The sequence below is a fragment of the Onthophagus taurus genome, chromosome 2 (assembly GCF_036711975.1).
Source record: "Onthophagus taurus isolate NC chromosome 2, IU_Otau_3.0, whole genome shotgun sequence".
Taxonomy (NCBI): Eukaryota; Metazoa; Arthropoda; class Insecta; order Coleoptera; family Scarabaeidae; genus Onthophagus; species Onthophagus taurus.
Window position 1 is genome coordinate 5,400,254 of NC_091967.1, and position 20,692 is coordinate 5,420,945.

At 31.4% G+C, this 20,692-nt stretch overlaps 5 protein-coding genes across 8 annotated transcripts in view; 2 read left to right on the plus strand and 3 right to left on the minus strand.

Annotated features, from left to right (window-relative positions):
* Positions 1-20,692, minus strand: part of LOC111427490 (transcription factor B4) — a 57,994-nt gene that overhangs the window by 23,837 nt on the left and 13,465 nt on the right. The window lies entirely within an intron of this gene.
* Positions 316-5,824, plus strand: LOC111427057 (nitric oxide-associated protein 1). The gene is made up of 2 exons (XM_023062019.2): positions 316-2,032; positions 5,254-5,824. The coding sequence occupies exons 1-2, from the start codon at positions 434-436 to the stop codon at positions 5,806-5,808; spliced, it is 2,154 nt and encodes a 717-aa protein (XP_022917787.2). The 5' UTR covers positions 316-433; the 3' UTR covers positions 5,809-5,824.
* On the minus strand, positions 4,412-5,258 carry LOC111427059 (STING ER exit protein). Its single transcript, XM_023062024.2, has one exon. The coding sequence runs from the start codon at positions 5,229-5,231 to the stop codon at positions 4,584-4,586; it is 648 nt and encodes a 215-aa protein (XP_022917792.1). The 5' UTR covers positions 5,232-5,258; the 3' UTR covers positions 4,412-4,583.
* LOC111427058 (peroxin 5) lies at positions 6,101-9,026 on the plus strand. 4 transcript variants are annotated; one of them, XM_023062021.2, is made up of 9 exons: positions 6,101-6,432; positions 6,489-6,622; positions 6,680-6,862; positions 6,918-7,083; positions 7,331-7,638; positions 7,697-7,911; positions 8,253-8,418; positions 8,472-8,629; positions 8,684-9,026. In XM_023062021.2, the coding sequence occupies exons 1-9, from the start codon at positions 6,243-6,245 to the stop codon at positions 8,889-8,891; spliced, it is 1,728 nt and encodes a 575-aa protein (XP_022917789.1). In that variant the 5' UTR covers positions 6,101-6,242; the 3' UTR covers positions 8,892-9,026. The 4 variants fall into 4 exon arrangements, with proteins under 4 accessions (XP_022917789.1, XP_022917790.1, XP_071050066.1 ...); XM_023062022.2 differs by having other exon boundaries at positions 7,697-7,887; XM_071193965.1 differs by having other exon boundaries at positions 6,939-7,083.
* LOC111427202 (Numb-associated kinase) lies at positions 9,142-20,674 on the minus strand. Its single transcript, XM_023062214.2, has 10 exons — positions 20,292-20,674; positions 20,110-20,228; positions 19,805-20,050; positions 19,471-19,674; positions 19,280-19,412; positions 19,122-19,225; positions 18,336-19,066; positions 16,077-16,375; positions 15,858-15,983; positions 9,142-12,978 (listed from the first exon to the last, which is right to left on the minus strand). Exons 1-10 carry the CDS (start codon positions 20,416-20,418, stop codon positions 11,351-11,353), a joined length of 3,717 nt encoding a protein of 1,238 aa, XP_022917982.2. The 5' UTR covers positions 20,419-20,674; the 3' UTR covers positions 9,142-11,350.

Genomic DNA, 20,692 nt, shown 5'->3' on the forward strand with positions numbered 1-20,692 from the left:
CGTATAAGTCTATGTTTGAACTGACTAATTTTAACACAATTTTCCTAACTTATCTAATCTTTAAATAAACATTTTTTTCAACTAAAAACAAATAATTTTTTATACATTATATATGAATATCATAAACGAGTTTTAGTTTTAAAATAAATAAAAGGATTTTTTTTTAAATTACACCAAATCTTTTAATTCAAATACTCAATAGATGGCACTCCTTTGAAAGTTAATAATTAAAAAAAATTTATTAATTAATTTATTTCTATGATAATTTTATAACGTGTTCTTAAAAATAATCGAATTCTAATTATTTTAATTAAATCCACTTAATTTAACCTTACTTTCTCATCACACCTAACCTTACTTTAAGGCAAGGTAAAAGTTAACCTAAAAATTGTGATTTTGAAATGTTTCTTACTTATTATAGTTAATTGGAAGCATGTTTTATAAAAAGAATCTAATTTTAATTACTCTACAATACTTAAGATCATCGAACATACGTTATCTATCAACAAGAATCCAACCAAAACAAGAAATTGAAATTAAAAGATTTAACGACTTACTAAAAAAGTATCAAAACTCTTTACTTTATAGTGATTACATAGAAAATCAACAAATTAAATTAGGTTATCATCGTAAATTGGCTTTTATAAGCAAATACAAAACCATTCAACAAAACGATTTTATTAAATCACAACAAATTCAGCCTGTACCTTTAAGTTTAAAATTTATTAATCCTAACAATGAAGAAGCTAATCCAAATGATTTGGATCATCAAAATAATGAATCTGAAAAGGAGCTTTTTCAACTTCCTTATAACAATTCAGATTTAAATATACAGTTCTCAGATGTAAAATTAAAAGAATCAGCAAATGAAGATGATCCTGCTTTGATGGCACAAAAAGAAATTGAAATAAGATATAAAAATTGGATGGTTGATTATGAAAATTACGCAAAAGATGATGCAACTAAAATTGTTACAGAAGAAATTGTAAAGAATGTTGAAATTAATTATGGAACTCCAGATCCTAAATCAAATATAAGTAAAACTCCTTGTGGTGGATGTGGGGCTTATTTACACTGTAAAGACATAAAAATACCTGGTTATATCCCATCAGAAATTTTTAAAAACTCTAATCGTTTTGATGGGGTTAGTTTAAAAAGCATGATTTGTCAACGATGTTATTTTTTGCGCGAACATAACCTTGCTTTACAAGTTAGAGTTTCACCAAATGATTATCCGAAAATCTTAAGCACCATTCAACAGTATGATAGGGCTTTAATAATTTTAATTGTCGATTTATTAGATTTTCCATGTTCGATTTGGCCAGGAGCAGCAGATTTAATCGGCCGTGGACGCCCCATTTTTGTCGTCGGAAACAAAATCGATTTATTACCTCAAGATGGAAAAATTTTTTTGGAAAGAATCGAAACAAATCTTAGAAACAATCTAAAACTACACGGATTTGCCGCCAAAGATATTGCACATGTTGCTTTAATCTCGGCGGTGACCGGTTTTGGAGTTGAAAACTTAATTAGTAAATTACAAAGATTTTGGGGATATCGCGGAGACGTTTTTTTAATTGGATGTACTAATGTGGGTAAATCAAGTTTATTCAACGCAATGTTACGCTCGGATTATTGTAAAGTAAACGCGGTTGATTTGGTGCAAAGGGCTACGATCAGTCAGTGGCCTGGAACGACTTTGAATTTATTAAAATTTCCTATAAATCGGCCGTCTGGTTATAAAAATTATGTACGAAACCAACGGTTAAGACAGGAAAACAAAAATTTGTCGGAAGAGAAGTGGTTACGTATGGAGCAGCTTAAAAAAACGAAAAATCCTAAATATGCCAATTTAATCGGTCATGTTGGACAAACGTTTCTTTACAAACAACCAATGGAAGGTGGTGATATTTTTTCGGTTACTGTAAAAGAAGGTGTTGGTGGAGAAAATATTGGAATTGATGAAAATGATAGAGCTTTTGCTGGTAGTAAATGGTGTTATGATACTCCAGGAGTTATTCAATCAGAACAGGTAACATTTTTTTGATTTTTTTGTTTCTACTGTCATTTTGGTGCAGCTTTTATTCTGTGTAACTTCAAGCGTTACCTTTATAGGCCCCATATACCTGCAAATAATTGCGCAACAATCGCTGTTTTGCGAAAATTGTGTAGTGTATGATGTTGGTTGATGCGCAACCAATTGCATTGTGTGTGGTGTTTGTGCAATAACGACAGTATTCCTTCCCTCAATATTCCTTCTCTCAATATTGTGTCTTGTTTTTGTACAGGGAAATTCATATAACTCGCAATATACAGGCTGGTCCATTTAACTTGAGACAAGCGATTATCTCGAAAACGGGAAACCATATGACGATAAAAAATTTGACCTTGACCTTATCTTCAAGGTTATATGAAGGTCACGACCAATTTTTTAAATTGCACCCTATATATTTTATTATAAAATCTGAATCTGTGGATAAAAGTAAAGTAATTAAAAAAAGAAATAAAAAATTTTACCGTGTGGTTTTGCCCAAGTTTTACCAGTACAACGGCTAAACATCTTTTGAAAAAAATTGAAACTTCTTCAGAAACAATGAACTAACGTTTATAATCTAGCAAGAACAAATAAGATTTATGAATTTTAAAACATTTTCCTACCCGCTCCGATAAATTTAGTTCTTAATTCTTAGAATACTATTTAAGAATGCTCAACAAAAAAATCCAGAAGAGTGGGTGACCTGGCTCGTCGGAAATACCTTTGGAAAGAGGTCTAAAAGGTTCCGACATTTCTACGCATTTGTCAATTTGATAATAAAATAACGCATAAAAAACAAGAGTTCGTGGAACTGCTTATGTCGGTATTTTCAGAATATTAAAAACTAAATTTGCATAAAAACTGCTTGGCAACAAATTCTGAAACATAGTCATTAAATCATGGATACTCTAAGTGTGGCAGAAGAAGTCGAAATGATTTTTATTTATGGAAAAACTGGCAGAAAAGTTGCTGATGGTTTTCCTGATCGAAATACGCCTTCGAGAAGTACCTTTTACAGAGTTGTTAATGATTTCACTAACACTGGAAATGTGGAATCAAGAAAAAGAACTCGACGAGCAAGTGTAACTATGGAAGAAAAGGAAATTGCGGTATTAGCTAGCGTTGAGGTAAATCCTCAAGTTAGCACTCGACGACTAGAACAAATAGAACAAGTCAATAGACATAACGTGCACTATTGGAGCGTTGAAAATCCAAGATGGTTGCGTGAAGTAGAACATCAACGACCTTGGTCGGTTAATGTTTGGTGTGGCATAATTGGTGATAAATTGATGATATGCTGAAAGGGGAGAAGTACCGACATTTTTTAGATGACGTCTTACCACCGTTACTTGTAGATTTGAGCAGGGAAGAAAGACAAAATATGTGGCTGCAAAATGATGGGTGTCCAGCACATTTTTCACATATTGCACGTGAAGCTTTAGATCGGGAATATACTGGGCGATGGATTGAAAGGGGAGGTCCAATTTCCTGGCCCGCCAGATCACGTAATTTAACACCTTGATTTTTTTTTTGTGGAGCGTCCTTAAGGATAATGTTTATCGCGAAATACCGACTACGCCAGAAAACGTGAAAGAGCGGATAAGAAATGCATGCAGAAATAGTAGCAAGAAAACCTTTTAAGATGTAAAGAAAGTTTTAGTAGAAGTTAATAAATGTATTGAAGTGGATGGGGAACATTTATTATAAATTTTATACGTGTTGCTGATTAATAATATAGTTTAATCATTTTTTATAAACAAACAATATTCAAAACTATTTGAATAAAAAAATTATTCAGATTTTGTCTACAAAAGATGTTTCGCCATTGTATTGGCAAAACCACACGGTATTTTTTTTTATAGTTATTTTACTTTTATTTATAGATTCAGATTTAGCAATCAAAAACATAGGGTGCCATTTAAAAAATTGGTCGTGACCTTCATATAACCTTGAAAATAAGGTCAAGGTCAAAAATGTTATGGTCATATGGCCCCCCTTCGCACAGAACAACTTTTATGTAAAATGAACCGTTTTCGAGATAATCGTAATAATATTTCTGACAAAGGGTTGTTGTCACTATTTGACTCTTCGTCAGTGTCGCTATCACCAATTGTGAAAGTACGTCCTTGATTTGTAATTTTCGCCATAGCTTCCACTTCAAGTTGTCGACCATCCAGTTATTGATGTCGTTGCAGAAGTCTTCATTGCCGCTATCTTCAGCACCATCATCTGGAGGAGTGATAAAAACATTAGGGGCCTAAAAGTCCTCATCTTCTATTACTTGAATGAGTTCTGCAGTTATGAGGGGTCTGAAATTATTAAAAATCTTTATGGACCCGTTTAGTTGTGGGACAATAATTCGTCAAACAATCAGTCTTACTAATCAACATGTTTACTAGAAATGTATTGCTGCCTTCAAAATTGTTGTGACTAACAACAAAGTGTGGAGGGGTGAAAAACGGGGTTGTTTCATTATTGGATGCGTTAATGCATTTTATTTAAGTTTATCATACATCATTAATCTAACAAACAAAACAAAAAACATATTTTATTTATCAATTAAAGTCCCTCGAACCCTCTTCATATCTTGAAGTTGTCTTCCTTCTTGTTTTCGTTTACTCATTCCTTTCCTCTCAAGTTGCTTTTCAATAATTCTTGCATTATTAGCATAGCTATCTGCAACTTCGCGAGCTTCAATCTCATCCTCTTCCTCATCAATTGTTGAAACTGTCACTGAACTAAATTTACCCATATTTTTGGTATGTTTTGTAACCATAACCTTCTTTGGTTTATTCTCTGTAGTCACTTGATTGTAAATGTCTGTAATAGGTCCTTCATTGGTCGACTTAATCAAAGCTCCTTTTACAATGAAGCTAACATGACTGTTCTGTTGGTGTTTATAATATAATAAAAGAGCGCATTTTTTGCATTTGTATCGATGTTGAGCTTCAATTCCTTCTGGTCGTTTTATGTAAACCACTTCATCAGTGTCAACAATTATTTTATGGGCATGAGTGGAACCATCGAGTACACGAGCTCCATCTCGTTTTCTTAATGGTAACTTTTCAATGGAACAGTCTAAAATTAGCGTCATTTGTCCACATAAACAATAGTAGATGTTTAAAGGTTTTTCATCACATTCTTCTTCATCTCGGGAATCAAGACATGCAATACTTCTTGAAACTACTTTTGGCATTGTATTTTTTTTTTTTTTGTAGGTGTTACACTTATTAACAACAGAAGAATTAATTCAAACACTTCCAAAAACACTAATTAGACCAAAAACATTTTTAATCCAACCTGAAACTACAATCTTTATTGGTGGATTAAGCCGTTTGGATTTCATAAAAGGTGAAAAAGCCACAAAATTCACTGTGTTTTGTTCCTCTCAACTTCCAGTAACCATTTGTCATACAAAGGACGCAGATGAAATCTACCAAGATTTTTTAAACACAGATTTCTTTGGAGTTCCCATAAACGATTTAGATAGATTACAAAAATGGCCTGGTTTAACAAAATCGAAAACGTTCACCTTCCAAGGCGTTGATAGAGAGATTTCTTGTGCTGATATAGTTTTATCAAGCAGTGGATGGATTGCAATCACCCCCGAGGTAGAAAAAGAAGTTGTAGTTCAAGGTTGGGTTCCCCCTGATTGTGGAATACATCTACGAGATCCACTTTTATCAAAATCCGTTAAGCTACGAGGAAAGAAAATTAGAGATAGTGTTAGTTATTTTAATAATAAATTTTATATACCCAATAAAAATAAATAAAATTAAAATAAATTAATTTACCTTTTTTTTTTTTGAGGTTAGACTGTCAAAACATCATAAACAAAACTGTTCGGCATTAAATATCCCTAAATCAAAATCGAACCAACCTTAATAAAACAATATACATTTATAACTAGATGTCGCATTCTTTATTTTAATAATAAAGTATAATTTTAATTAATAATAGTTATTTTATTAACTTTATTTCCTTGAATAAATAAGATACAATACCAACATTTAAATATCAAATTTTCCTATATTGCATTGAAATATCATCTACCAACGTCAATGAACGTCAACGAAATTCATAAAATAGGTTAAGTTTCAAGGACGTCAACCTTTTTTTTATCGTAATTCTTATCAAAAAGTCAAGTGTCATCGAAACCATGATATGCACTTTAACACGGTGCTTGTGACGAGATCAAACGTGTGAAATGGCTCTACGAAAGTTAACGGACGCGGAATGCGGGGGCCCTAACGCCCTCGTCCATCTAACCTCACATTTTACCAGGGATAGAGCATTCGCGGAAACTCATGGTCATGCCTTCCCGGCGAGTTCCGATCAACTGGTGGAACAGTTCTTGGCGGAAACGAGGGCTGCGCCCCAAACGTTTCGAATGGATGGTAAGAATTTTATGAAATTTTATGTCTGGTTTTTTTAATGTTAATTATTTATGTAGATTTGATGCGGGAAATGCATGAGATTGAGTCCCAAAGAGCTGCAATACCTCCAATTCCAGCTTCCGCGGTAAAAGAGCATTTAAATGATGATGCATGGGCCTTACAATATCTCGAAGATAGTAGACAATTTAATGTAAGTATTTCTAATTTGTTAGTTATTCTAAGGTAATAATTTTAACTTAATTTTTAGCAACATCCCGACCACGAAAGAATTTGGAATGAAGTGGCACAAGAAGAACCTCAAATCTTTGAAATGACCCCTAATTGGACGGAAGAATATTTTCAAGAACATTTGGAAAACGTTGAAACACAACAAAACGCGTCTGAGTTAGCAGAGAAAATGGGAAACGACCCCCGGTTTGAATATTCCAAGGTACAATGATAATTTTTAGTGAAAGTGGAGTTTTTACATTGAACAATTTGTGCAGTTCTTGAAATTTATGAAGCAGGTGGGTAATGGTGAAATGAACTTGCAGGAACCACAACTACAGGACGAGGCAGCTGCTTGGAGTCAAGAATTTCTAGGACAGAGTGCTAAAGAGGATCCTGATGGTTTGGCACAATCTTGGGCGGAAGAACATACCAAAACTAATGGTAAGTAAAAGAAAACCATTTTTATTATAACTTAAAGGTACTTACCAATGTTAAGCAAATCAGATCAATCAATTCAGTTCCATTTTAAGTTCAATAATAACTAATTCATAAATAAATTCGAATTTTTGAGGTTATGTATACATCATGAATTTAGTCACAAACGAAATCGCTGTATTGCCGACTTTTTAGTTTATATTATTTCGACTAGATGGAGCACTTTTTTTTAAATAAAGCTATTTTTTTTTAGAAGATGCGTTTAATAATAAATTTTGGAATAATTTACAAGAAGAATGGAAAAAATTGGCTGATACAGAAACTGAACATACTTGGGCGAACGAATTTAACGATGAATATTATGACCCATACAAAGAATACAAATTTTCGGATGAAAATCCATTAGCAGATATAGAAAATCCTTTGGAAAGAGGCAAAGAAATGCTTGAAAAAGGCGACTTGCCTAGTGCCGTTCTATGTTTTGAAGCAGCTGTTAAAAAGGAACCTGAAAACGGCGAAGCTTGGCTTTTATTAGGAACTACACAAGCTGAAAATGAACAAGTAAGAACTGAACCATAACAAATTTGTTTATAAAAACGCATTTAATTGTTTTGTTTAGGATCCTAAAGCAATAGCAGCGTTAAAGCAATGTTTAGCAGTGGATCCGACGAATTTACCTGCTTTAATGTCGTTAGCGGTGAGTTACACAAATGAAAGTTACTATAACCAGGCCTGCCAATCGTTGGTTACATGGCTGAAAGAGAACCCGAAGTATCGCGATTTAGTCGCGCCGGACTTTTCAATATCTGGGCAAGTTACAAGCTTGTTGAATCCGTAAGTTAGTGGCTTTGGTGGGGCGCTTCGCTTCCTTTTTCTTTCAACATAAACTTCATCTACACTTGTTTTCTTCTTCATCACTTTATGTTCAATAAAATAATTCAATTTACACAATACAGAACACTTAATAACTTTTATTGAACATACTTTATAATCATTTGTGACTCTTATTAAATATTTTCCAATTTAGCTTTCGGAAACTCACCGTTCTCACCAAAGGGCTTTTCTTGCAATTTTCTTTGTTAGTTTATAGAAGACTTTAACACACGCTAACACCTTTCTATCGATTAATAAAAAGAAAAAATGGAAAATAATATTTTTAACCTATCTTTTAATAGGAATCATCACAAGATTGTACAAGATCTTTATATAAAGGCGGCACAAAGAAACCCCACCAACGTTGATTATGAGGTTCAATGTGGTTTGGGAGTTTTATTTAATTTATCTGGTGAATATGAAAAAGCTGCAGATTGTTTTAAAGCTGCTTTAAACGTAAAACCGGATGTAAGTGATCACTTAACTTTAACAAGATAATTAATAACTAATTACTCATGTAGGATGCTAGATTATGGAATAGATTAGGTGCAACTTTAGCTAATGGAAGTATGCCAGAACAAGCTGTTGACGCATATCATAGGGCTTTAGCGTTAGTTCCCGGATTTATTAGGGCGAGATATAACGTTGGAATTACTTGCATTAATTTAAGTGCTTATAAGTAAGTAATTAATAAAAATCTAACCATATCTATATAATTTTTGTTGTTATAAAGGGAAGCAGCTGAACATTTTTTGATAGCGCTAAATCAACAAGCCAGAGGGAAAGATGTAACTAATTCAGGTGAAAAAACCCAAATGTCCGAAACGATATGGTCGACGTTGAGAATGTGTGTTGCGTTGATGAACAGGCTCGATTTAAAACCGCTCGTGGACCAACGCAACTTGAAAGCGCTAAGTGATATCCTCGAGATACATGACTGAGGAACAAGAATATAACAGAAAAAAGATGAAAAGAAAAAATACCATAAAATAAATTGAAGAAGATGTAGATAATTAGTTTTCTTTGTATGTATATAGGCACCAAAATATAAAATTGGGATTTGTTTACATTAATGATATTAGATTTTTCTTTAAATCAAAATAAAAAGGTTAATTTGAAAGCGACATCTGTTAATCAATAGTGGAAGAACGAAATATTAACAAATAAGTTTTTTATGCAAAAAAAACTACGTTTATACGCAATAATTTTATTTATAACTTCAATAATAACTGTTGTAAACGTATAACATAAAAAATATATTTATAAAAGTGCAATTATATAAATACTATACACTATTTCATTCTTTTTTGTTGGTAGTAACAGGTGTTCAAAAAATATTGTCCAAACTCTTTTTTTTTTTGCTGTAAACTTAAAAAGTAACATTTTCTTTCACTATTCACAGTCGGTAATAATTTTTGAACATTCGTTACAAAAGGAATGCAAGAACTGTTGAAATTAAAATGTCTAATATGATTAAGAAATAGTAAGAAGGCAAAAAATTATGTCTAGAAAAAATCTTATTTTTGTATACAGCTGCTAAATATAAATACTTTTTAATTTGCATATAATACTATTAATAACGTGTATTATTTTTATACGTTAATATTACTATATTTTTTAATAAGAATGATTAAGAGAAATAGGAATAGTAGTAAAAAGTACAATTAATTGATAGCGTTTTATAATAATAGCCCTGTTTAGCACCCTATGTATTCCTTTGGCATAAAGCTACATTTTCCTTTAAAAAGTGATGGAGGAAGAAATGTGTACTATTTAATTTCATTTTTATTGTTCAAAACTATTTTATAGAATTCAGAGAAGAAATGCTGGACAATTTCGTTTTTTATCAACTCTTAGGCACTCGTTTTTTTATTTAAAAAATTTCAGTCCACTTTTTCCTCATTGTTTTCTTTCTGCACTATCAAAAAATAGTTGAAAAAGCAAACATTATTATTATTATTTTATTAAAGGCACCTATTATAAATCCACGAAAAAGATATATTGACTACGTTCCATTTTGGTTTTGATTACTTCAAGTAATTAACTTTTTGTGGCCGGTTGATTTACGTTATTAGTTTTTTTTTTCGGTATAAACAATTAATATACCACCGCTTTTTCGATATTTTACAACATTTTTCTTAATATTAGTGTAATAATAATAATAACAGAGACATAAAATAATATTTGTCCATGATTATTACAAAATGCACTCATTGTTTATGATTTGATTGAAAATGAGTAGATTTTACATTATTCGTGGAAAAAGCGTTGAATAATATGGTTTCTTGGGGTTATTTTTCATAAATATATATTTTTTTTCAGTCTAAATTAAAAGATTTTTTTATAGGAACAAAATAAATTGTTGAGAGTATTAAAAAATTCTCTAAAGCCGCCATATTAATAATTATTCCCTCCTTGTAATTAGAAGAGAGTATAAATAATTATTTTATTAATTAATACAATTTACAGAAAAATAATAAATTAAGATGTAGGCATTAAAGTGATGCTTTTTCGATATCGTTATTTAAAACGATTAGTAAGAACATTACAATTTAGTGCCTATGTTAGGTGTTTTCTAAGTTCACTTTGTTACTTTAAATAATGTTCATAAACATTCCTAAAGTTAAAAATCAGGGATCAAACGAATCTCTCTAAATATACAGATAATTTAATCACTATCAAAAGATCAATGTGATTTGTGTGCAGAAGTAGACCTGAAAACTAAGGAGGTTAATTTTAATAAGAGATGTTAAAAATTTGTTCTGCAATTTGATTAACGAAAGAGCAAGTAAGGATATTGCCAGTGCAGTATATGAACTTTTAAGTAGAGAAACTACAAAGAAATAAAAGCCTAAAAAGAAATTTTTGGCTGTTTAATTGCTGCTTTACAGAGGACAAATTTTAAAGGTTTCAAATTGCTTTCTTTCGCGCAATGATACCGTTGGTGATCCAAATGGCGATTTTAAAGAAGTTTCACGGTACAGCCCTCATATTGGACACACTTTAAAGTAACAAAATGAACTTAAAAAACACCTATATATTGTTGCATCATATAAATACCAATACAATCAATTATTTATATCAAAGAAAAAAAAATTAACAGTTTTAAAAGTAAATAACAACGTCAACAACAAAATCAAAAAAAAAATAATAATTAAATTAAATAAAAAAGAAGTAAACATTAAAAAATAAACAGGTTTAAATACTGTTTTTCTTTTGTGTGTGACTAATTAATAATTAGTAAACTAAAAAAATCTACATAGATACTTACATTTTAATCACCCCATAAATTTATTTTCATTCCTATTCGAGTTACTCCTACAATTTGCTATTTTCTTCGTTGAATTTTATTTTATTCAGTAATAATTTTATAGGAAGATTTAAAAATATTCGCCGTACCTCAAGAAAAAGCTTTCGGCCTCCTCTTCAAGCTGGCGTACTTTTGTCTTTCATCGACGGCACTTCTCACAACTTCAAACGGCATCACCGAATTTTGATTAATTTCTTCCGTTTCGTCCGAAGGAAAATCTTCAAAACTCATGTTACTAAAACCCGCTTGGTGATGACTTTTCGAGGACGACTTATTATTAATCTTTTTCACCTTAACCCCCTTTTTGGACGCCTTCAATTTTTGATGCGAATCATCCGAAGGGGGAGTACCCTCATCAATCAAACAGTACTTAGTTTTCTTTGAAAAATCTTTTTCTTTTTTACGCAAATCTTTTTTATACTTATAATAAATTTGATTATCGGATTTCTCTTCTTCGATAGAAACATTTCGTTGTTCTTGAAACATGACGCGAGGTTTAAATTCGAAATTATTTATTTCAAAGTCATTTTCGAAGCGGCTTATTTGAGGTAATTTAACGTTCTCGTAAATTATTTCTTGTTTTTGATTTTCGGGGAAATAAACAAATTGTTCTATTTTCCCGGGGGTTATTGGGGTCGATGGGAAACTGTTTGAGTGGAGATTATTTACGTTTTGATTTGAATTGACTGTGACTGTTCCGAATTTTGAGGTGCTTTGTACCACTGAGTTATTAAAATCATTTAGGAATGGATTTAAGTTCTTTTTGGTGGTTGTTGTTGTTGTTTCTTCGAAACAATTTAATTTATTTGGGGTACTTTGAAACATTGGAGTTTCTAATCTTGGAGTTTCATCGTTGATTTCATTAAGCTTGATTTTAATTGATTTTTTATTACTGTTAAAAGGTGCCATTGCGAAAACATCATTCTTTTCGTCAAAAGAATTTGGGGGATTTATCCATAAATTAGTTGGTCTTACAATAACGTTTTTCTTTTCGATTTGGGACCATTTTATTTCGCAATCTGAGTCTAACTCGTCGTCTAAAAGTAGTGGTTTTTCTCCGTATTGGTGTCCAACGAATAACATGTCTTCTTCATCTTGGATTTTAATTTTTTCTTCCTCTTTTAATTTAACCCTCACAATTCGACTTGTTGCATCTTCTTCGTGCGTTGCCATGCTTTCGCATTCAGCGTGATACGCCGAGGAGCCGCAGGTTCTAATACTTTCGCTTATTGTTTCGCTAATCGCGTCGTTTTTTAATACTTTTACTTCCGCCTCTTCACCATCTTCGGTTGCCCTTAAATCGCTTGCCGATCCGATTGAATCATCCGAGTCAATAACATCAACTGAAGAGGACCGCTTTTTTTCCTCCAATTTCTTTTTATTTTTCTCTTTTAAACTTTTTAACTCGATGTTTTTATAAATATTTTTTATTTTGCGCTTCTTTTTTAATTTATCCGATTTATTTCCGCTTTCTTCATTCGAACTGTCACCGGATGTGATGCAATAACCACTCTGTGTTAATTTCTCGTATTTAGATCGATCCTCCAACGGTGCTTTAATAAACGGGGGTGACGTCGCAAGCTCCACGTCCGGGTTTTCTTCCGGATCTGTGCTATTTATTAAGGGGTCTTCACCTTCCGAGGAAAAATTTTCGAGTTCTTTTGGGTGTATTTGAACTGGTGAGGACTCAAATAATGTTAATTTGCTTGATTGAGACGCTGAAATTTAATTTTAACAGTTGGTATTTTTTAATTTAATCAACAAACACATCACAACCACCAAAAATTAAAATTGCTAGTAAATTGTTAGTATAAAAATAATAAAAAACAACAAATAAAGCTTCTAAAAATAAGGCTGTAATATACAGAAAGTGGGTTAAAAACTAAAAGCGGCCTAAGAGTGCTGGAACAAAAAATCTAATTAAAAAGAGGATTAATTAATTAAAACAAGAAAAGTGTTTTAAGAAAAAAAATTACCCACCACCTGTATATATGGAACAGCCATTTTTAGAAGATATAGTTGAGGAAACAGGAGAGAGAAAAATAAAGAATTTTTATAAACTGAAAGCAACGCTTTATTGCTTACAATAAATTTCACACAAGTAGAGTCACATTTTCTTTTTAAATAATGTTTCCATGTTTACATCATTATTTATAGAATAATTGATTTATCTCAAATTGAAACAAAAATAATTAGAGGAAAAGAAAAATAATATCTTTGAATTAATTAAATGAAAAGGAAAAAATATCACAATTAATCATTAATAAATTATTGAGAGTTAAAAAAAACGGTTAATGTTGTCTTTTTGGATTTGAAAGAAAAGAAATTCTAAAAATGCTGTTCCACAAGAATTAAAATAAACAAACAATCTAGAAATAAAATTTTAAAAGGATTATAAAAACAAATTAGAAGAAATATAGGAGAGCGGAAAACAAGAAGAAATTAATTGGAATTATGAAGTGATGAGCATCTTTTTTTTGGGGGAAATAAACGTTTTATCACAGCCATTTAATTTTAATCAATATAAATAAATCAAATAACGTCTTATCTTTTCTTCAAACGTTACAAGAAAATTAATTAATATACTTTTACAGTGCGTTCTATTTTGTTAATAAAATTTGCAGCTAAAATTAACACTAGGTCTAGTGTTAGTTCTAGTGACAGTGCTAGGTAGTGCCATATTGTATATTTTTATTGAACTAAAAGTAGTAAATAAGTAAATAATATCTAGAATAAGAATCATTCGGGTTTAGTCGTGCGACTACTAAACCAGAATATCTAGTTCTGTATCATTTCAAGTTCAAATTGGCACTAATCAAACTCAAAATGGCAATAAACAAAACCAATTCGGCGAGTGTCATAATCAAATTAGCATTAATCAATTACATATTGTCACTGTTAATAAACTGTCTACAAAATACCTTGTAGAGAGTGTTTTTTTAAGCCAAATAGAACTTACGAAAGGGTTAATTGTCATACTGCGCTCAGTTTTTGACATTTATGATCAGTATATTCTGGAAAATCATCATGAATAATATAAGAATCTTTAATATAGGAAACAACCTTACGAAATAGCAAAAATCGACGAATCACTTATTACCAATGTGATATCTGTAACGATGTTTGTGGTCAATGGATAAACTGATAAAAGGTGACCAAAGAGCTCCTCAAATTACAACAATGTAATAAAGGATGTTGAAGAATTTTTCGAAGCAAAGACTAGACATACATTAGATAACGTGTTTATAAATTACAAATAGTTATGAAATCAATTATAGATTGTGATGGAACAATAGATAAAGTGCTTATAAATAAGGTAACATTTGAAGAAAAATAATGTTAATTGTTAAACATTTTTATAATAAATTAATAAACAAACAAACATTAATAAAAGATTAATGGAAAATAAAGGAAAGTAAAAAGTGATAAGAAAATCTCAAAAAAACTGATTGAAAATGAAAAAATATCCTTTTTGATAAAGAAACATTCAGGAAACAAAAAAGCTCATCACTTCATATTAAAATAGAGCAAAAAAAAATTATTTCAATATCAATACAATTACATATTAAATTAAATATACTTAAATTTAACGTTAAATTGAATATTTTTTTAATAACAATATCGCTATAGGTATTAATATTTGGGGAAATTATGTTTTCAATCTCACTCGATTGAGTTTGAATAATTCAAAAAATGTTCTAAATAATAATTCTTATTTTAATTATTTTTTTTTAGTAACTAATGGTGCTTTCCAATTATCACACTCTCTTTTTCTTTTATTGTATCACTACTTACTAATGCAAAAAAAACATTACTACGAATTAATTTCAATCTTAAACGAAATAAAAGAATATATTTTTATATTGATGTCATCATAATTTTAAATGATTTAAATTAAAATGGAAGACAATCAAAAAGGAAGAAAAATATTTCTTGAATAATCATTAAAACTTGGACCATGTGAAAATTTAATAAAAAATTAACAGAAAAAAATTACGTATGTTGTTGACTAGCATAAAAAAATGGTCCTGTTTTTTTTAATATTTACGGAATGATCAAATTGTTTAATTTTATCCTTCATTTAGCCATCCTGAATAAAAATCGATATTAAGTACCCATCTTTTTTTTTTACTTTTTCGCTTGACAAAATATATCCTCGCTTTATCTACCCTATTCTATTTTTTCCCTGGTCTACTCTCTTACATTTCCAAAAAGGCTATATACATCTAAAAAGCAAATCTCTAAAGCCTCAAGAGAAATCCATAAATCTGTAAGCTTTTTCTAACTTTTCAAATTTTATTTTATTCTTGTTTTAGCTCAGGATAAAATATATATTGTCAATGGTTATAATTTTAGTTTTTGAATAAGTAGCAATAATAATAATACCATTTAATTTTTTAATAATCTACAATGATTATCGGAGAATTTACTTATTTCTTTTGGTTACTTAATTGTTATGTTTTAAATTGTAATGTTGAAACGTTTGGATATTATTCATAGGTTTATTCGTAAGAATAAATAGACGAACTATTGTTTTGGACGAATAAGTCCCTCCCAAAACGTTTTAATTTTTATTTCTATTACGGATTATTATTACCTGAGGACTGTTGTAGACCCGTTGTTTTCGGACGCGATCTTATCGGAAGACTAAATGGCGCTCCGCTAAATGGATCTTCTGAAACGGACATCACTAAACTCTCACGAGATTTAACACCTTGTATACCTATATCAAAAATGATAAACACAAAAACACATTAAGAAAATATAACATACAATAACGTATATATATAATGTTAATATTCTAATTAAAACTTACTACTTTGACTTCCACGTCGAATCTTATCAAATTCTTGTCCGAAAAGATGATCTTCGGTCAGTTGACTGAATGGCGGTTCTTCAAATGGATTCCAATCGGCGACGTCGGCCGATAAGGATCGGCTATCTGCTACACCGATGTTATGAGAAACATCAGTGGTAGAAGCGGAAACTCCTAATGGGACCATGGGCATTTTCGTTAGGTTATCTCCCGTTGGTGAAGTGACGTCATCGTCTTGTTTTGGTTTTTTTGATGATTCAAAAGGTGCCAAGAATTGTGTTGTTTCCGATGCGTAAACTCTATTAATAATGTATAAAAAACAATTTATAACTTATTTTTAGAAGATTTAAGAAATGTCTATGTAACTTAGGCCCACATTTTTATAACCCATTGATAAATTTATCCGATAGGTAAATCCAGTTCTATGTTCTAGTTAGGCTACCTAAGGGATTATTACCACGGTTACGGCTATTTTACGCGCTCTGATTGGCTAGTAAATAAGATAAAGATAAATTTAACTAAAAGATGGTGGTAATGGACCTTAGCCAATCAGAGCGTTTAAACCGCCGTAACCATGGCAACTATCCTGTAGATAGTTTATCAGGAGGATGGTAAAAGTGGGCCTTAGGGCCGGTTTATCAATGTCGAGTTAAATCTGTCAGGTAGGCAACTGATGGATCAACTCCTAACAGTTAACCTCAGTGAAGCGTTTATTCATCAAGTTTCTATCCAACAGGCAGTAAACTACAAGATAGAAAATAGATGGTACCCCTGAGTGCTAGCTTTAGAATCGGAAATGAAACGTCAATTCATTCCCGTGTGCTTTCGGTATTGTGCGTTGTTTTCGAAAACCTCTTTTATAATGGAATTCCTACATGAATATTTATTAGACAACGATGAAGATGAGGATATTGTGCAACTCTTAAATTATACACGATGGCCATTTATTACAAAAGACAGACAAAACCACCTTTGGTTAGTTGGACGACCACGATTTTTTTGTTAGATTTCGGTTAAAAAACGACACAGATTTGTCAATCTTGGTTAAAATTGAGTCCAGATTAGAATACCAAATATAAGAAATGTTTTAACTAGGTATCACCATAATTGGACCTCGTTATGCCTCTGACTAAGCAACAAATGAATAATGTTGAGAAAAACAGGATTTTCATCTCTCTAAAAATATAAGACTTCTCAAAATAGACAGGCTCAAACTATTAAAAATTGTTTAGTGCCTGTCCATTTTTATCACAGAACACTAATGACAGCTATCACAAGCACAGAGGGCATACAGGTTGTTTCTGTAAGTCGTGGCATAAATTTAATCACTAAAACTAGAGACAAAATGATGACGATTCGTGTAAACATTTTTGAAGAAAATAATCTAGAGTTTGATTTTGTACTTTTGAACTGGTTTTTATTTTATATAGAATTTAAGTCTAACCAGTTTCGGCCATTGGCCATCTTCAGAGACTCTTCTTAAGGAGTATCTTAATATTTTTTTTGGTTTTGTTATATGATAACTACCTTCAGGTTTAAAATGTCAACCTCAATTTTGACATATTTGTAATCTTCATTAAAAATCCTTTAAAATGAGTACAAACACGACATATTTATCTTCAATATTAATGAAGTTATGGTCAACTTCCGGTTAAGAATGTCAACGTCAATTTTGACATTCTTAATTTTTATAAAATGTCTTAATATCTGTCACAAAAAGAAAAATATAATAAAAAAAATAAAAAATTGAGGTTGGTATTAAAATTTAATAATTAAATTGCTATCTTCATTGTTGCTAACTTCGGGTTTAATGTTTTTTATTCTAACTTTTTTGTTTTTTGAGATAAGTGCATCATCTTTGGACTCATTTTAAAGGTTTCTTAATGAAGATGACAAATATGTCAAAATTGACGTTAACATTCTTAACCGGAAGTTGACCATAACTTCATTAATAACATCATCAATTTTATTATATTAGATATTGATAAACCAGCCCTGAGGCTCGTTACTACCATGGTTACGGCTATTTTACGCGCTCTGCTTGACTAGTAGATGGGTTTATCTATAAGGTAAATTACCCAAAAGATGATAGTAATGGACCTTAGTGGACCAATTTTTCCAGTCCCATTATAGCAATAAAATAATGAAAAATAAATGTATCAAAGCTATCAAGATAATTTATTTTGAACAGTAGTATTGATTAATTTCTTTTCCATTTAACGAGCCATTCGATTTTTTATAAAAATCAACAATTCTTACTTGTTAAAAGCTGTAGTATCACTCATATTGCGTCTATGGCCCTTAGAAATAGCATGAGACGGCGAACTTGGAGGTGTATCTGATGAACTAACAATACACTGGCTAGAAGATTCGATCAAACTATGCTTCTGATGCTGTTGTTGCCCCCTAACGTGAGCCATCAAATTACGATCGGGCGATATCGGAGATGACATCACCTGTCCTTGTCCTTCCACCTCAAATTCAACTGGATTCTTAACCGGAACGGATGGCGATGTGTTGGAATCATCTCGAAAGGGGTCTGGATAAATGGAAGACTGGAATAGGTTCTCAAAGTTGTTTCGATCTTGGGGGCGATCCTCTTGGTTTGGTGATGGGAAGAATTGTGGTGGGACAGGAAAAGCGGAAATCGCTGATGATTGTTGCTGTTGTTGTTGGGGAAAACTTATGTAATTAGATGTCGAGGAGGAATTGGGGTTGAAGTTTTGTATTGGGGTTAATTTGGAATGAGTAACAGGGCTTTGGGATTTTTTAACAGTCGTTGGACTTGGACTAAGTGTTAATGGGATGTTGTTTAAAGTTAATGGTTGAGTGGAGTTACCCTTTGGACGTTGACGTGGCATCACACTTGTTCCTTCTACAATCGGGGTACCACCAGCGTTTGGTTTCATTGGGAGTTTTATTTGCGTTTTCTTTGCTTCTGATTCAAATAATGGAAATGGTAATTCATCTAACGACGGTGTAGGAACGTTCTTAAAATGAATTTAAAAATTAAAAAGTGAGGTTAGATTAAAAAAAATTGTTTACCAATAAATTTACTACGCAATTTTCTTTTCCTAAAAGTGGAAAAGCAATGCTTGATACTTGATAAATATCTGGTCTACGATCAGGATCTGGTTCTAACATGTATCCTACAAAAATTTAAATAAATACAATTTAATTAGTAAAAATTTGATTTAATTTACGAATTAATTGATGTAAGCCTCTTGAATAACGAGAATTATCTGGAATGTAAAAGACGCCACTTTGAATGGCCAAACTGCTTTCAGCAAAAGGTAATGTGAAAAAACATAGTTTGTAAAGTAAGCAACCGAGAGCCTAAAAAAAAATTATGTTTTACTAAAAATTAAGATAAAGAAAGAAGCAAAAACAGTACCCATATATCAGATTTTGTCGTGATTGGTTTTCCTGAATACATATCAACCATCTCCGGGGCTCTATAACTAAGGGTTGTGTATCTTTTAATTTCTTCCTCAACCGCTGTAGCTCCTTGCACCGCCGGATTTAAAATACGTCCCGTGGCCGAACCAAAATCACATATCACATAATTACCATTATCACCAATCAAAATATTTTCTACCTAAAATACATTTTTAAATTAAAAAAGCAAAATTCATCAAATCATGGTAACCATGGCAACCATTGATTCAAAATTTTAGGTTATGTCAATTAACTTAAATTCAATTAAAATCATTTTTAGACTAATTTACCTTTAGATCTCGATGAATGATTGGAGTTTGGCAGTGGTGTAACCTACAAACAGCTTCGCAAGTGTCACAAAAAATAGTTAAAACCTCTTGTTCGGTAAAATTGGCTTTTCCCCTTGATTTCATCAAACCCAGCACACTATTTTGACAGTAAGGCATTAACAAAAGCACTTCATATACCCCACCCCCGGTTGCTGTTAAACTACCATCTATATAACCAATAATATTTTTATGACCACTTAAATTACTCTAAAAAAAAAAAAAAGTCTATAACCCAAAAAATAACTTAAAATAACCGTTTAACTTACAGCTATTTGAATTTCACGTTTGGCAACATTAAGGTCTTGTTCATTGTTGACATACATTCGTTTCAAGGCATATTTACTGCCATTGTTTCCCTTTACAAGAAAAACTATGGCAAATCCACCTGAACGACACACAAAAACGGATAAGATAGAAATTTTTTTATGTAATTGAAAAATGAGGTTACCTTCCGCAAGAACTTCTTCAACTGTCACCGTATGTCTTCCTACCGTAAACACTTTTCCGACGAAATTATTGACCTCTTTGCCCGTCGTTTCTATTTTAGTTTCAATTTTGGAGAACAACTTTTTCATTTTGAGTGGGTAACAGATAACGAACTGGTCATTAGAATAAATTGAAGAAAATTAATTTATGCGCGTATCACTTCGTGTTTTTTCGTTATCTTATTATTATTACTTTTACGGGCGGAAATCGAGGCGATGAGTTACATAATTTTATGGGATACCGACCGTTTTTCTTAACGTTTATATCGAACTATTAAGAATCTTTTTGCATGTAGGTGAGCGATGTTAGTATCGATAATGACATTTCTGAGGTGGAATTGGAAAGTGACATTTGACATTTATC